The sequence below is a fragment of the Eupeodes corollae genome, chromosome 3, assembly GCF_945859685.1.
Source record: "Eupeodes corollae chromosome 3, idEupCoro1.1, whole genome shotgun sequence".
In the NCBI taxonomy this organism is placed as follows: domain Eukaryota; kingdom Metazoa; phylum Arthropoda; class Insecta; order Diptera; family Syrphidae; genus Eupeodes; species Eupeodes corollae.
Genome location: NC_079149.1, coordinates 68,996,335 through 69,015,154, shown reverse-complemented (window position 1 = coordinate 69,015,154; position 18,820 = coordinate 68,996,335). Strand labels below are relative to the sequence as shown.

The following is an 18,820-nucleotide window of genomic DNA, read 5'->3' as shown; positions in this document are numbered from 1 at the left end:
GTTCACGGGCAATTCACGTGCAAAATGTACGGGAACTGTTGGTGAAGCTTTGACATTTGGTTTGTTCATGTTCACAACGTGTACTCACAAGTGTGTACCAGTGAGCAATGTCAAAAGTTCACTTTCTCCACTGGCGAACGTTCACTTCACGAGGAAGTATGTACTAGGCTTAAAGGTTAATTGGGTTAAACTTGGTTGATATTATTGTTTTTGCCCTAAATATTTCTATTTTATAATTGTGGCAAAAAAGTACCAAAAAGACAAGTTCTCGCTGTTTTTTTTTAACTATATTCGATTAAATTCACTTTTATAAGTTGGTTTGAAATTTCTTACGCCTAGAGTTCTGACAACGCGTTAAATAAGCTGACGTACATTGATAACAAGTTATCTTATAATCAAAAATCACGACTAGGAGCTAACATTTCTTTTATTTTAAATTTTAAAATAAAGAAACAGATAAAACTATTGGCTGACATGTAAATTTTGCAAATGTGATTGAGACCAAGCAATCTGAAAACTCTTCAAAAGAAGGTAAATAAAAAGGCTGTGTTCTCGTATATTTAATCTTCCTGTAATCTTTCTTGGTAAGGTTTATTTCATTGAACGTAAACAATTTAGCTCTTAATCGGTCATCAAGTTGGCACGTGATATCTTACATAATATGAGTATTGGACTAGCATTCCTATCGTGGTAACAGAACGGAGAAGCACAGTTTTATCGTAATACAAATTACATTACATACATAAAGAAAATCGAATAAACAATTTAGGTAACAAAATTCAGTGCATAAACATCAGGTCGAGAGACTTTCTTTTGACTTGTCTTGAATTGCAAATCTTTTCCTTTCAAAACTTGGTCACCATTATTACCATCAATTTGCATAAAAAAAGTTAGTACCCGTATACTTACTTTTGACAGCATGTATCGCACAACTTTGACATTTACAACGTACATATAAATATTTTTTGGAGATTTCTACGATTTGTGTATGCGAACGATTACGATTATACGAAATTCGTAAATTTCGGACAGATCGGAGAAAAGTCCTCCTCCGTCGGTTATCTATGAAGTTTCATGAAACTGACGAATCTTATGTTTTTAAGTAATAGTAGTTAAGTAAAATAAGGCCAAAAAAGAAGTCTATCTCGGAATGAGAGATATTAAGATTGAAATGTGTTCATACCTTACTTTTGGTGTTCTTAACATTGTCTAAAAAGTCTGCTTTTGGCGTTACTATCTTCGTTTTTATTGTTCCAATGGAGTAAACACTTACCAAAATTGCTTAAATATTTGTGTCGAATAATTTTTTTATACGCTCAACAGTTGCAGAGATAGATTTTCTTAAAGCTCGGTTGATAATCTGTTTTCTATAGTTCAGCGCCGCGCGGACAAAATTGGACAATGCTGTCCAGTTTTCACCATTTAGAATTAAGTTTATAACACCATTGTTGAGGACTATTTTCCACAGAAAGCGCGTCGGATTTCTTAAAGGATAGGGCATGTTCCTAGGAAATTCGTTCCATTTTTGGTTTTTTGATGATTGCATAAAGTGCACTGAGTGTCTTCGTAATTCCCCTATGATTTTGAACATTAAGGACTGTACTGATTATCATATCGTCCATCGAAATAATCGTTTACACCAATGTCGTTGGCAAAAAGGATGCTTAATTTTGTCCAAGCAATAGTGGGCAATGGTTGATTCTCGTAACCGGGATGCCAGGCTCAAGACAAAGTCGAGTCCACTCATCAAAGAATTGGGATTTGGGAGAAAGATGTCTCACAATTATGTTAGATATCCTATGGGTTTGTTGGTCTTTAACTTTGAATGTATACTACTGATCCATCGTGAATGTGAATATATAGAGTGGTGCCAGTCCAGTAGGATTCAGGGAGCCAGAATATTTTTTTAATAAAGTATGTCAAAAGTTTATATCGATCGTATACGCCCTCAAATAGTATAAACTCTGTGCTTGGGTCAATATGGTTCTTGCTTAAGACTGACCAGGTTCAGGCGACACATAAGGGACTTGAAATTAAAGCAAGTTTCTAGAATCTGTTTGGCCAGCTGCCAAAAAATTGCCTTCCTATTAAGTCAACTTTTTTGGAAAGTTGACTGGAAAGATAGTCAAGAAACATCTAACTAACTCATGTCAAAATGACAGGTAATCATGTTTTTTTTTTATTTAACTGAAAGTTGAACATTATTGCTCTATAATGTATTTCTTTTCTGCACAACTTTATTTAATGCTTTCTGTAAAATAGTTCCATGTCAATTTTGAAAAGAAATAACTAATATTTCTTTACAGTATAATACATATATAAATCGTGATGGAGTTGTAGCTTGCCTGAAGAGTGTTCTATAGACAATAATTTTGTCGGTACTTTTTGTACTATGAACTTAAAGAAAAAGTTTGCGAAGTAAAGTTCTGAATTTGAAATTCATGGCACTTGAAAAATTAACTAGATGTTTTGGCCGAAATTTACGTTCAAAGAATGAAGTTCACTGCAAATGAAGTCCCTTGTGTTGCCTGAACCTGCCCATTGCTTTCCAGTTGCGGTTGATAACTTTTTTTTGCTCTGATTAGCTTTGCCTTCAAGTGTTTTTTTAAGAGATAGCGATGGCGTTATGATTACCCGAAATATTTATACTCACTTACCACCTCGAGATGTGCATTTTCCCATTTTCTTCTCTTGCATATCGTCCTGTTCCGTTAAATCATTACACGTTGTATTGGTATTAACAGTCAGATTTCATAGGTTATAGTATAATTGAAGCTTTTTTAGCATATTTGGAGTCTCTGTAAACATGACAACATCATCTGCATACAAAAGTGCTTTGATCTTGGCTCCGGCCAGGAAAACTGGGTAAAAACGTAAATCATCTAGGGGCCTCATTATAAGGTCCGCGGCGAATAGTTTTGCTAGCAAGTTTGCCATTTTTTAATTATTCTTTCGTCTTCTTCGTTTTGAATTCGACCAATAACAAATTCGAAGCCGAATTTAAAATGTTATAAGTTTGTTGGCGAGTTGAAATCCGATAGCTGTTTTTGGCATATGCACAGGCAAAAGAGTGTTCATTAGTGTTCACTGTTCGATTTTGTGAATTCTTTCTTGATTGTAATTATATAAAAATGTGAGTTAGCTTTATTTTAATTTTCTTATATTTTATCCACTATCCACAATAAACTATAAAATTTCACAAATTCAATCAAAACAAAACGAATTTTATTTGAAAGTTGTCAAATCCCTGGAATATAGGAAGAAAAAGAAAAGTCAAACCAAAAGTGTCAAATCACTGGAATATAGGAAGAACTATTTTTGATTCCCCGCGAATTAGTTAATAAGGAAATACGACGCTAGTCGAATTTGAAAGGTCGAATTGAAAACGATCAGACGCGAACCTCATAATCAGGCCCAAGGAAAAACATTGCTCAGAAGACAGCCTTGTTCAACACCTGATGCTGTGTGGAACCTTCTGATCTTTCTGTTCCATTCCCTTGCGTTGTACGTTGTTCGCATAGAGCCCTTTCAACGTATTCAAGGTATTTAACATTTTTGATATACCTAACCAGCTAAGCTAGTAGAAAAATGTATTATGATAACTTGAATCAAAAGCTGACTTGAATTCAATGAGGAAGGTGTATATCTTCTTTCCTTTTATGATGATGGCAATGCATGTCAAGGAAAATATTTTGTCCACCGTTAAGTATTCTTTTCTGAAACCAGCCTGACATTCGCTTAGCAGATTGTTGTCTTGACTCATAAAAGATATGCCACCACAGTTAGTTAATTCTTTCACATCGCCTTTTCTCTAAATTGGGAAAATGATATGATTTCGGAAGTTTTCCGGAAATGCATCAGTCATGAAATATTTTACTGTACTATAGTTTAAAAAATTAGTTTACTAAAAAAGATTACTTCATTACTCTATGAGATCTGGTTATCAGCCCTATCACGAATTCCATGATGATCGGAAACTTTTACGAATACCGAAAAAAGTTATTACCAAATACGTTCATAGTAGACAATTTCATATAATTTTGCGTTACCAACGGATTTCGTGATCAGGTTTTTCGGAATTCTTAAAAGTTTCCGATTACAATGGATTTCGTGATATGCCTGATTATTCGTCAAATGAATATTTACAGTTTATATTATATTCAATTATGTGCATGTCTTCTGCACGAAATAAAATGTATGTCCAAACTCGGATCTAATTGTTAAATGTCTGTTGCCATGAATCTCTTAAAATTTTGTTCCCGGTAATAGTTTAAAAAAATCGAACGAAAGTTTCTTACACACATCAACAAAATTTTCAGTGGCACAATTTTACTGTACATATATTCTATTTCGTAGACGTCCAATAACTAAGCTTGGTAATATGCATAGCAAGTCCATTTTAGATTTTAACCTACTAAAATATGTAATTAAATTTAACAATAAAAACGAATTTCCTTTTCTGTCTAAAACAGCAATTTCTTCCTAGTTTTATAATAAAAATTTTCATTCTGATGGTAATAAAATAATTCGATAACAATATATTTGTTTGTTTTAAATGTTTATTCAATAAATATGATAAATTTCATTACTTTTAAGCCTAGGTTATAAAAATATAATATATTTAGATCGTAATTTTGTCATTTGAGTTATAATTAATTTATGTACATACATCAACAAGTTAAGATACAATTTTTTGTAAGCTCGATACATTCTTAATAGTCGGAGAGCTGGTGAATAATCAACTTCAAAGTAATGGATAAGGTAAGTCTAATAAAGGTGTATTTATAAAGATTTCGTAAAAAAATATGACTGAAAGTTTTGTATACGCTTACCTAGGACTTACAAAAAACATAATTACTTTAAATATAAATGTTAAAAAATAGGATATGTTTTCAAGCCAATTATTAATTTAATATTTTTAAATGAAGTAAAGTCTAGATAATCAGTGAACAATGTTTGGCGATTTGTTTTTAAAATTTTAAATCGCCTTACTGTTTGTTGAGACAAGTCCCCGACTATAAATCTTAATGATCTTTATGCGTTGTACTTTTTATAATAAAGAGTTTTTTTTGCTGAAACCTAATTTATAGATATAAATGTAATTTAAAGCACCATTTATTTAAGTTTTCAATGTTTCAATTGTTTGTTATTGGTTTAACTAATATTAATTCTTGCTGATTATTTATTTAAATCAGCAAAGTATATTTTACAATTATTTGAACATCAGTATTATTTGTTAAAAGTAACTAGAATTTCGTTTAAATTAAATGTAAACAAAAAAAAAAAACAAATGAATTATTATTCTACATCATCATATATAAATATTTGTTAAGGTTTTAAAATTATGTATAAAAAAGGCTACAGTTTGACCCTTGGGCAACTTTTACTTTAACATTTACTTTCTTTTGGATGAGTTTATCAAATATTTACAGCAATGCGTCAGCAGATGTTTTTCCGTAGGAGAATTATTATTTTGCACTGTGACTCCAACTTCTCTTGTGTAAATATCTAAACCGTACTGACCTTCCTCAGGGAAACTAAAACAAAATAAAATTGCATTCCAAATTAATAAGTGACTAAAATGCATTCAATATAAATTACGTTATAACAAACGTGACTATGTCATCAGAAGTATTTGTATGTGCAACATATTTGGATAACTTCTTTTCCTCGATACCGTTCTTGTGTAGAGTGGCCATAAAATCAGTCAGGGGTCGAGACATGCGGAATTGTAACTCCAAGCTCCGTCCAGCAAAAATGAGTGGCTCCTGGAAGTTTTTAATTTATTAGAGGACATGCTAGCATGATTGTTAAGCTATTAATTCATTTTTTTTTTGACTTAAGAACTCAATGGGGTGACTGGTTTATGTTACTTAAATATTTATGTATTTACAGAGTACCAATATTATTTTCGCAACCCTTATATAAAAGATTTCGAAGTGACTTAAGATACAAAAATAAAAATTAATACAATTTACCATACATGTATGTATATTTTTGTTCTTCAAATTTTCCTAGTCGGTAAAAAATATTTTACTTGAAAAATGCAAACTGAAGAAAAACTACAGTAAACTTGGGTCAATTTGATATTAGTACCCTGTTTAAATGAACAAAAAACTAAAGTTTAAATACGGAATGTAATCGTCTTAGCTTTGCCCTTATCAATCTATTAGCGGTCTTGGATACTATTTTTTTTCACTCGAGAATTTTTTCTTTCACGTCGTTTCTATTGTTTATTATACATTTTCGAACTCTGCGGTCTAGTTCTTCTCATAAATGTTCTATCAGGTGATTCTGGGGGTGTTTCCAAAAACTTTCCGACAACAATAGAGAAGCCACGTTAGAGTTGCGTTAGCTTATATGTTTTGGATAAAAAGTAAAGTTGGTTTCCAGGCCCGTTTGAGCAACATTAGTTTCTAATTTGCTCTTCAGGATCTCAATGTGGACGCTGTGATCCATAGTTGATTCAATTAAGAGAAGTTTTCCAACTCCAGCTGCTGAAACACAATCAACGCCATCACCGACCCACGAGTGTTTTTCAAAAAGTATTCGTACCTATGGCTTGGTTATTGCGTTGGACTGTCATGCCAGAGGTCTTAGGTTCAATCACTGCCTGAAAAATTCTCCATGATTAATTCTTGTCATGAAAAGTGCTTTCTCAAATTATCTGTTCGAAATCGGCTTAAATAAAAAACTGTAGGTCCACTCCATCCCTGACAACATTTATTGCACACACGAATAGTTGAGAGTTGTAAATCGATAGGCCCTAGTTCTTTACGGAGAGTCGCCCCCCCCCCAAAATTTACTTTATTCGGTATACGATTCAATCCAAACCAATTGTCCGCCATGCGATTCATGAATATTGAATTTTGCCTCATCTGCGAAAATTAAGCTTTTCTAGATGTTAACGTAGAGGGTGATTTTTCAAAAGCTATAGGAAAGTTTTTCAAAAGAATCACAAAAATGCATGAAATCTTTATTTGAATCGATAATACGGTCCACATAATTTAATGTTTGAAGATTATTTCATGCAAATGTTGACCTTGACTGCGCCTCAAATGGTGCATCCGCTTAGTACGATTTTGGCATACTCTTTCCAACGTTATCTCACGAATAAATGCTTTAATGTTGTCTTCCAATGCGTCAATTAAAGCGAACTTGTCTGTATAGGCATGAACTTTAACATAGCCCCACAAAAAATGGTCTAATGGCGTTAAATCGCACGATCTAGGCGGCTAATTGACCGGCCCCGAACATGAAATATAATGTTAACCGAACTCGCCTCTCAATAAGTCCATTGTTGCGCATGCTGTGTGGAATGTGGCATCGTCTCTTGTATATTGGGCAAAAAAAGTTGGATATCATCTCACGGTAGCGCTCACCATTCACAGTAACGTTAGGATTCGCATCATCTTTGAAAAAGTACGGTTCAATGATGCCACCAGCCCATAGACCGCAACAAACTGTGACTTTTTTTGATGCATTGGTAGCTCATGCAATGGTTCTGGCTGATATTCACTCTAAAATTGACAATTCGGCTTATTGACGTACCCAAAAATGAGCTTCGTCGGTAAAACAGTGGATTTTCAGCCAACTTTCCAGTATTTTGAAAGGCATCTCACCTAAATCCTTTCGTAAAATTTTCTACGCTGTTGAGTAACAGAGGCCCAATTGCTGCGAACGGCCACAAATCGATAATTGATGGTCATCAGTAACACTGTCCGATACAGCTGCGATATTTTCTTCAGTTCGCTTTCTATTTAAACGTGTTGGCGGTTTAATGTTCAGAAATGTAAAATTTGGTGCTAAATTTATTCACAATAGCCCGAATAGCCGCTTCAGTGGGTCGAAACTGACCAAAAAAAGGAAGAAGCGCGCGATGAACTTTGTTAACAGAGCAAGCATTTTGATAATAAAATTCAATAATTTGCAAGTATTATTCGTTTGTAAGACGTTTCATGGTTAAATTAAAGATATTTGACAGTGAAACAAAACACGAAGCAGCTGTTTAAACCAGGGTTGCGTAAAAACCATCCTTTACAATTAATTGACATGTTAGTTTCTTACATATTGAGAACTTAAAGTACGAATACAAAATTGACTTAGTTAATAGTAGTTTAACTTCGTTTTCGCATTTTCCAAGTAAAATATGTTTTGTCAACTATGAACATTTAAAAAAAATATATACAGTGGCTCCTGCGACTAATTGGACAAAGCAAGTGTACATTTTCGCAATGCAACTTCTCCAAGAAAATGTATGAAAGTAGCAGAACTTGATCATCATTTTATAAAATATTTAAGCTGAAATTAAGGTTACATACCATAAACTGCATTTCAAGTTATTATACAGTAAATAAATACAAAACAAAAACAGCTCTTTAATTGAACCTCTCCCACATGATCGGCCACTAACTGTTTTGTAAAGTAGTATCTCTGTAGCGGTACTTTTGCCCATTTTTCCATTTTTATTCGGAATTTCTAAAGAGTTTTTTGAAAGAGACCACATGTTAAGAAGTCAACAACAAAAACAACAGGGGTGCCAGCACGTAACTTGATACAATCGAGGATTGTCGATCGTCGATGAACTCGAAACAAATTATTTTTGACAGCACGTAATTTGAGACGAGTTCCATTGTGACTTTTACTTAAAAAAGTCATTGTGAACTATAAAATGAAATGTCAAATGAGTTTTCTTTGAAATTATTCCATTCTAGTTTCAATTATAAGTTTTTTCGAAATGTTTTTCTTTGATTCGGAGACTGAAAGTGAAGGCGAAGATGCCAAAATAAAAAGAAGATATTTGAGAGATAACAGCAACCCATTCGAATTGAGTGAAAATGAGTAAATATTCAAAAAGAAAAGAAAGATTATGTATAACATTTGTAAAACAATTTTTTTTAGCTTTGTACAGCAGTTTAGAGTCAACAAGGAATGTTTTAAAATGATACTCTTTAGATCTTCCACAAGACAGAAGAAGAACATCAGTTCCACCAGTTCTACAGCTGTGTGCAACATTAAATCTCCTAGCTAGTGGGAGTTACCAAACCAATGTTGGAACAAATGTGTTGCTAAGTATGGCACAGACAACAGTTTCCAAGTTCTTTCGCCGAACGTTGAGTCTTCTGGAAAATAAGTTTTGTCCGCAATGGATTAAATTTGATTGCTCTAAATTTAGAGACAGCAAGGAGTACTACTATAGGAAATTTAAACTACCGGGAATAGTGGGCTGCGTTGATGGTACTCATATTCCTATTTTAAGACCATATTTCAATATTTTGTTTTTCCATTTTTCCGCACAAAAATCACTGCCGACGATAGCTTATTTCTGTCGAGTGAAAACTTTTGTTTCAAACGTCAATTTGAAGTTTGTGTGCTGCCAAATCTTTTGAAACAATCGAGGAAGCTCGATTGAACCAAAATGTGTGCTGCCAATGCTCGATTGTATCGACTAAACTCGGTTGTATCAAGTTACGTGCTGGCACCCCAGAATAAGAAACAAAATGGCCATGCAGCCGTGTATACAAATAAATAAATTAGGTGTCGCAAAAGCCCGTTGAGAACCAGGGTCTAGTGACTTACAACTCTTAAGCAAAAGGGCAGTACCCGTGAAAAAACTTTAGATTGCACAGGGAGGGTTCGAACCCAAGACTTCTCGCATGAAAATTTAACGCACTAACCATCACGCCATTAAAAGAGCTATACATCAGTGAAAAAATAGAAGTAAATGAGTTAAGTTTGGTAATGAACATACAGTCCCTGGCCATATTATTAGACGCACTTTAGATTGTATGCAAAATCTTAATTTCCATCTATTTTAATCAGTTTTTCGAATATTGTAATGCATTTTAATTATTTTCTATCCAGAATACAGGTATAAACTACTTCTTAGAAATAAAGCAACAGATTTAAAGATTTTTTTAAATTAATATTTTCAGTTTTTTTTTGTAATTTTTTACAAATATTTTGTTGAGCCTCCTTTTGCTTAAGAGCCTCAATTCTGCGCGGCATACTGTCAATGCATGATTTGCCTGTTACGTGCATTTGTGGGTGGTAATTTTACACGTGAATTACTCTTTCAATAAGTGACCGCATCTTTGGCTACTTCCCTTCTCATCACCACCGGCACGTTTTAAATTGGTTTTATATCAGGGCTGTTTCTCTGCCAGTCCAACAGAGGGATATTTTCTTCCCTCAAATAAGTTTTTATGAAACAGGCTGTGTGGCATGGAGCTCCATCGTGCATACAAATGTAACCATACATCCATTCTTAAACGTTTAAAATTTTGCGTATTATCTTATAATTATATAAATTCTTTAGTGCGTCTAATAATATGGCCAGGGACTGTACAATACAAGATACGAATAAAGTGATACATATGTTCGCATTGTTAGTTAACCGTTAGACACATGACAATATTATAAATAAGGTTCTGTTCACGGACGAATGCAAACTTAACCTTAAAGGTTTAGGTGGCAAAATGTATGTATGGAGGATTTTTCATAAGGATACTCGAGCTACTGCTAAGCTTGGCGGTGGGTAGGACATGGCATGATGATGTGTTGGAAGTTCAGGGTTACGAAGTAAAATTTGTGGAATGAAAAACTTATCAATACATACATAAATATTTTGGAACAGCATTTGGGAGCCAATCTCAATTAGCTCAGGATACAAGAGAATTTTATCTTCTATTACGACAATTACACAAAGCACACATGTTGTACAGCAAGGTCGTAGTTTGAGTGTAAACACAGAAAAGGTTACTTGACCTTAATGCAATCGAGCATACATGGGATGAACTGCACGTCGAGTTGCTCAAAAAAACTTTAGGAACATTGAGGATCTAAAGACAGGCCTTCAAGAAGAAAATAAGTCCTGAAGTATGCTAAAAAAATGTCTCTTCAATATCTCGACGTTGAGGAAGCCATTAAATCAAATGATGTGTCTGATTACTTGTAAGGTGTTAAATTATAGAGTTGCTTTTGTTTTTAATATTAATTGGCTGTTTAAAAGCCTAAATTGTAATTTTGGATAATTTAAAATAAAAATGTGTTAAATGCGACATTAAATTGTTATAAAGTTTTACACTCTCCGTACATTTTCTTGGAGAAAATGCATTGCGAAAATGTTCATTTCATGTGCCGATTAGTTGTTTTTTATTTAAACGAATTAAAAATAATTAAATTAAATTATTGTTTGTTTTTTGTTTGTATCTCAACCCATTAAAGAAAAGAAGAGTTTAAACTTTAAATAAAAGGAGGATACGAATATAAAATTGATTCACGTTATGTTTTTACAAAAATAATATTGGTATTCATATAATGTCTGCGAGACTATTTTTTTAAATGAATATTCAATCCAAAATAAATTTCAATTGACAAAGTAAAAACTTTATACTCCAATTGAAAAGTTGAAAAAGATGCATCATATTTTATCTTGCATTTAGACTTACTTGATGTGTAATTGGAATCAATCCAAAAAGTCTTGTTGCTTTAGTTGGACCCCACTCCCCACTGGCACAATCTGGCAAGGGTACCATTACGGTCTGCAATTCTTCACAGCAAATCTTAAAATAAAAAAAAATATGCATTTTATATTTATATTTGTTTAAATAATAATATTATTATTTTTGACGAAACTCACTTTGAATTTGCAAACCGATTTAAATTTCATTGGTTCACCGGTTAGGTACTCCTGCGGTGTTACTGCATTAGCAAATATATCCAACAAGAATGCACCCGAGCATGGCGCATGAACCCGGAATGCAACAATATTTCCAATCACTGATTGCATTACAAAACGTTTCAATGACACTCCATCGTATGAATCTTCTTCGCTGTCATAAAATTTAAGGTTGTAATGGAAAATTAGGCAACTTTGCATATCGGCTGGCATAGCTATCCGGACTGTTGCAGCACCTGTTGAACATATTTTATTTTGTAAATGAAAAAAAATGTATTTTACTTGTGGTCGTCTAACCTGTATCATCAGTTAAAACCACTGCTCCATAACCTTCATCAGCGAAGTGCAATCCGTATCGGAAGAAAAGTGATCGTACAAATGGTAGATTTTCGAATTCTCTCAAAGTTATTGGTCTCTTAAGAAGCTGCCAATCCTCCTGAAGAGGATAAAATTCATAGATGAACTCACGAGGGTCCGTGAGGAAGTAATGGTCGTCGTATTCGTATCTGTGGAACAATTAATTGAATGAGGAAATATGAAGTAGTTATTGAAAAGTTAACATACCGCAGACTATCGTTTTTCCCTCGCCCAGTTTTTGGAGCTTCCTTGGCATTCACAAGGTGCCTGGCTCCCCAATTGCATTGTACAAACCGCCATGCACCAGCCACATAAACAGCATTCCAAGAGTTCCTAAATCTAGAATCTTGGAATTTAACACCCGGCTGATAGCCAGCGCTTTTTGAATAGCCCTTAATGACTACACAATGAAGACCAGCATAACTGCATAGACGTTTGAAAAGGACATGATAACTTTCAGTTCCGTATTTAATGCCTCTCAGTAGTCCCATTGGAGTGTCACCCCTCAAATCGTCATCAAAGTGCATTGCATTCAAGTTTTTGACTGTTATCCATCGAAAGATTGTGCGAGCCTTTTCAATATCAGTGGTGCAACGGCCAACCAGCTGACGGACAAGATCTGTGAAGGTCTTCTGATCCTCTTGGGCCACCTATGAAGTCAAACATTTATTTCCGATTGGTGGTTGTTAAAACAAGACAAACTTACCGAAATGGCGATACGATCTACATCCTCAAACTCAATAGGATCGGTATATATTTGAAATTTACTGACTGCTGGCGGTGACGGGACCGGAGCGATATTGGGATACTCTATTGCGATGACACCTTCATTAAAATCGTCGTCCAAGAAGATGCTCTCGTTTTGCATGTATTCACTTCGTCGGGCACTAATAAGCTCTAACATTTCACTAGATTGCCGATCAACAAGTGCCGCTGTTTCGTAACGCTCGTGTTCAAGCATTTTACGAGTAATGCTCTCCTTCTTTTTACTTCGGCGAAGTGTCATATTCTTTTCCAGGTCATCTTTTTGCTGTTGGTGTCGAAGCGTTAATACACTCTGCTCATCACGATTTCTTCTCGATGTAGCCAGTTCCTTTTCGAATTTATGAGTTAGGCGCTGCAGCTCTCGCTCCCATTCATCTTGGAATTCACTTTGTATCTTGCGGTCCTCTTCTTCGCGTTTCCTAGCAAATTTGCGATACAAGTCATCTTCTTCCTTGCGATGTTTCATTTCAAGATGAGCTTGTTCTTCACGGGCCTGCAAATTTAAATAAATATTGCCCATAAATATAAGTAAAATATACGTTAATATTTTATACATAAGTGTATTGAGAAATGTGGTTTTGATGTTTTGAACATTCACCCTGCTTAGAATCACAACATACCCACTTAAAGTATTAAAATGTCTTTGTGGTGGTGGTTTCGAAAATACTTCACTTAATTATTTCGGAAACAAATTTAAGGTAGTCGTTAAATAAAAAGAGAGTGAAATAAGGCCAACTTACAAAAATATTCCATATTTCACTTTTGCAAAGTGCAAAAATTCCAACATTCGGTTGTTGGCTGAAACAATGTGAAATAAATTTAAATTGGTTGTACTTAACTTTCAACTTTTGACTTTGGTTCACTGTTTCAAGGGTCAATATGACTAGGTGCTGAAAAATGAATTTAATTCACTTTTTTTAATACAAATTTCTTAGGTGAAAGCATTTGTGATGACGACGTTTTGTATTTTCCATTTTTCGGGATAACTCAAACGAAGATAATTTTATTTTAACAATTTGTTTTTCATGAATGAATTATTTCATTCATAATAAAATAGATAACAGCATCTTCAAAAAAAGATATAAGTAAAAATCTTTCCTTCAAAATCAAAAGCAGAAGGAATCAAGCATTTCAATCTCACAAATTTAGGTTAGGTCAAAGTGGCTGTCCATGATGGAATGGGACGCACTTAGGCCAGTTTAATGGCCCATTGTGATACCACATGAGCCTTGAGCCTTCCTTCTAAGCTCAATGAAACCAGTTTGAGTCCCTTAAAACGTGTGAGGCTGATTATTCTAATACGATTAGATCGTTTAGAAGAATTCTAATAGGTAATTTTTGCTTTTTTGAGCTAGAGCAGGGCATGTACAGAGAAGGTGAAGAACTGTTTCCTCCTCTTCCTTGTTCATACAGCTTCTGCAAAAGTCATTTGATTATACGCCTAGCCACGTGGCGTGCTTTCCTATTAGACATTGTTAGAGACTTGATAGCAGCCTGACTATCTGAGAAGATACGGATATCAGATATATATAGCGTTTTCTTTAAGCCAGGACAAGACTTCCACCTGGAACACACTACAATGATTGGGAGGGCGGAATGAAAGACTTAATTTCAGTCGTTCAGAGTACGTACACACCTCCACCAACCCTTTCCTTTGTTTTTGAACCATCTGTATAAAAATTAATTGACTCTTCTTTTAGGAATGCCCCATCCTCTCAGAAAGATCTGGAAGGTATAGAAATCTGTGTTACGTTGTTAAAGGCACCTTCGATGTCAAGGAAAGCAACTATAGTGAACTCTTTATGATGGAAGGAATATTTGATGGTGTGTACTAAAGTGTGTAACGCTGCTTCCACCGATTTACCTTTACAGTAGGCGTGTTGAGATGAAGACAGAAGTTTTGTATCAATAGCCATTAAATGGATATCAATCAATCTTTCCAAGGTCTTAAGAAGGAACGATGATAGATGTCCTGCAGATTGAAATGGTTTGAAGTGGTTGAATGCCCATTGTAGCTTGTCCCTTGTGATCAGGAGCCGTCTGCATTTTTCAAACAGCTTGGCATTAGTTTAAGGAATTGTCTGTAATCTGGAGGCTCCAGATGTTTCTTCTATTGTGACACAGAAGGATCGCCTAGAAGATCGCTTAGATTTCCTTAGTGCCTTCTTGTAAATTATTAGGGATTCTTTGTAAGAATCTCATTGAGTGGCTAGTCTTGTGGCTTGAAGCTAATTATATGCTAATTTATTGCGAAAAAAAACATTTTTTAAATTCACATCTTTTTTTGAGTAATTTTGAGGAATTGGTATTAAATAGTTAAAAAAAAAGTTTGGTCAGTTTTGTTAAAATAAGACGGAATATACAAACATATGGAAATAAATATTTAAAATGCTAATTTGTTGACCAAAAATTAAATAACAGCTATGTATAATTTGATTTTATAAAAAATTAAAGTTTGAAAAGGCACTTTCGGTTCGCATGGGGTAGTGGAGAAATTTAAAAATAAGCTTTTTGAAAATTGTCTTTTGCAAGAAAAAGTAGCTTTTAAAATAAATTTTGTTGGACATACCCCACTTTTGTAGCTTTAACGGTTTTGGAAAAAAAGTCACAAAATGTGTTTCAGACCAAGCAACTAAAGATCGAAAATATTTTCTTAAAATCATAAAAAAAGAAAAAATAATCTAATCAAAAATGCAGTGACTGCATATTGCACACTTTAATAATGAAGTGATAAAAAACAAACAACAAATCAAATAAAGTCGGTCTAGGTTTTCTCAATTTTTGTGTATATCTATTGATGCCAAAATACAGCAATCATTAAAGCTCATCTTCAAAAAGTATATAAAGTTACCAAGCTTAAAAGATTACCTATACCCCGCTCGCCACATGCCGTGGCTTGAATGTCCGGCCCGTGTTCTATCTATCGGAACGAGTTTTACCAGATTGAGTGCATAAACGTAAAACACATACAGAAACATGACACGTTTTTTTAAGGAACGCTATATCTAATCAAAGAGTACGTCCACAGAGATTCTCCAATGTATGATAGACCCACTGGCCTGGTCATACATCATTTCCTATGTTATACTCTTTGGATGCCGCTGTCGCTGTGCAACGTTACCATCGTTCCTTAGCTCTTTGCTTAGGTACTTGGACTTACAGTTCGAAGTATGTACTTTCACTTTACGCAGTTTTAAAATACGTACAGCAGCTATTATTTATAAACGTGTACATAAACATATACATACAAATATGTGTGTATTTATCTGATCATTTGTTATTGGAATCTGAAAAAGATGTTCTCAATGGACTTAGAAGTCGTCATTTCAGTCTTGCAATGATGCTATATGGATCTACTATATAGACGATGATAATGAGGATGACGAATAATGTCTATAAATAATGGTTCGCTATACATCAAGATCAAGAATCAATCAACTTGTTTCGTTTGCTTTTTACTATATCATGAATATACAAACATAACGTATACAATTTACACTATACTATACAGGTCTAGGAAGAGAGATAAGCTGCTTGTGATGATCATCAATCATAAGCTGGTTCATAAGTGACTTTTGATTTGTGTTGTAGTTGGTAATCTTATGGCAGATTTATTTGACCAATATTTTGTTAAGTTAGAACTTCTTTTGGTCAATCTATATAAAAATTAAAATGTAGAATGAATTTTTAAACATAAAGATGAAGAACTATTTAAAAAAATTGTATATTTAAATTCAATGGGGATTGTTTTCGAATTAAAACTGAAAACAGCATAAATTAAATAGACTTAAAGGTAATGGCTAAAACGATATAACTAAATTTAATCAAGAGTAGGTAATGATTGACTATCGAAAATTTTAAATTGTTGCATCACAATATCATAGCTAGCTTATCACAGAATCTTCAACCTTACATTAAACATATTTCTAATTAAATCTTTAAACTCAAGCCTTTTTCTAATGTATTTATTTATTTATTTATTTATTTATTTGTGTCTTTATTTGTTTATTTATTTGTTTGATTATTTACTTCTTTATTTTTGTATTTATTTATTTATTTATTTATTTATTTATTTACTTATTTACTCATTTATTAATTCATTCGTGTATTTATTAACTTATTTGTTTGCCTATTTTTTATTTATTTATATATTTATTCGGAAATTAGTTCCTATTAAATTTAAGCATAACATATCTGTGATATAATTATAAACAAAATTCGAATGAAGGTTTTTTCTTTGCAATGTTTTCCTTCAAACTTATAAATATTAAGACATAGACATGCTGTTTAAAACATAATTATTATTTTCAGTAGTAAGATACAAATTGATATCATTTCTCTGTGCTATGCAATGGCTTAAAAATATTGTAAACAATGTATGTTTTCTAATGTACATTGTTTTTGATCTTTTCACTTTCTTGAAGTTATTAAAAAAAAAAATCAAATGGGGTGGCGCAACAGTCCGTTGTGAACCAGGGCCTAGTGACTTACAACTCTCAACCATTCCTGTGTGCGAGTACTGTTGCCAGGAATGGAAGGGACCTACAATTTAAGGCCGAATCCGAACGGCTAGTTTGAGAAAGCACTTTTTCATGACAAGAATTACTCTTGAAGGATTCCTCGCAAGAGGCAGTACCCGCGATTTTTTTTTTAAATTAAGGTGGCACAGGCAGGGATTGAACCCAAGACCATTTGCATAACAGTCCAACGCACTAACCATCATGCTACGAGTACTACATTCTTGAAGTTATTAACAGAAATTAAAAATTGGTTTTCAATTGTATGAACTTTTTTTCTTAAAATTGACATATCATTTCTTTAGAATGTTGTTTTGCAGAATCTTTAAAATTAAAGAGAATATCAGGCCATACCTGTCTTTACTACTGACCTTAAAAGGTATCTACCAAACTTTGCAACATAATAGGCCAAAACCGTACCTAGATAAAGCTTTGATTGAAAAACAGTGTTTGTTAATTTTGAGGCCTAGGAAAACTCCATTCGGCTTTTATTTCGATGTTTCGATATTGCAATGATCTTGCAATATTTGAATGCAAATTAAATGATAATACCTTTAAGAAATTTTGTTTATAACGGGTGTTTTTCAGTAGACGTTTGGTCTTTTATCTGGTACTTCTTCTTTTGGATTAAGTTTTTTTGACAGCTGTCACTTTTTCCTGCTCACGCCTGAACAAATTGTGGAAATTTATTAACAAAACAATGGTTCGGTTTGCTATTATTTCGATTATTTCGAGTAATGGGCTTGGGGATTCACCAAAACATTAAATTAACTTCGTTTTATTTCTTCTTGAAAACCACAAGCTGAAAACAACACTCTTTAGTTTTTACCTACGGACATCTCTGAGATTATTTAAATATAACTTTTCAATATTAATTACAAAATGTTTTCCTCAAAATTTGTTTTTGTGTACAACAACAGCTTGTTTTATTAAAAGTGCACAAGTACAAAAGTTATTGTGCCTGAATTCTAATCTAATATCTCGTTGGGACAGTTTTGTGTAGGTGTGAAATCCCATGTTCCAACTGTTTTAGGTGTAGGAAATATTTTTTTTGCGTTTGACAGCACCTCAAATATCAATTTTAAACCTACGTATGTCTATAGTGCTTTTAAACTGTCTCTGAAACAAAGTTTACTTGAACTTGACCTTGTTTGCATAGCTTTGACTGCTTAAAAAAATACAACTTTTATTTGTTATACTAAACAAATTTCGAACACAATGACAGAAATGAGAGCCATTCGACATGTTAGGTTTAAGTTATTTGAACCAAATTAATTGGTAATAAGAAGAACAATGACGCACCGATTACTTGTACTTAATGAAATAAAATTAAACGACTTCAAATTACTGCATGCATGTTTGTAAGTTTATTTTATAATATCGGAAATATTACTGAAGATTATAAAATTTTTTGTTCTGTAAGTTTTTGTGATCATGATTAATATTTAGTGATGACAGTGACCCGAGTATGTTTCCGCAAGTTAACAAGATCTGTAGGAGG

The 18,820-nt window shown here is 33.5% G+C and overlaps 1 protein-coding gene across 3 annotated transcripts in view; it reads right to left on the bottom strand.

Moving 5' to 3' along the window:
• Window positions 1–4,539: 4,539 nt before the first annotated feature.
• Window positions 4,540–18,820, bottom strand: part of LOC129949497 (hillarin) — a 57,874-nt gene continuing 43,593 nt past the window's right edge. For all 3 annotated transcript variants that reach the window (XM_056060997.1, XM_056060998.1, XM_056060999.1), the window contains 7 exons: window positions 12,744–13,295; window positions 12,245–12,687; window positions 11,978–12,186; window positions 11,642–11,916; window positions 11,451–11,564; window positions 5,602–5,768; window positions 4,540–5,537 (listed from right to left, as the gene is read on the bottom strand). In XM_056060997.1, coding sequence (XP_055916972.1) covers window positions 5,396–5,537; window positions 5,602–5,768; window positions 11,451–11,564; window positions 11,642–11,916; window positions 11,978–12,186; window positions 12,245–12,687; window positions 12,744–13,295 — 1,902 coding nt within the window. In that variant the 3' untranslated portion in view covers window positions 4,540–5,395. The remainder of the gene's footprint in view (window positions 5,538–5,601; window positions 5,769–11,450; window positions 11,565–11,641; window positions 11,917–11,977; window positions 12,187–12,244; window positions 12,688–12,743; window positions 13,296–18,820) is intronic.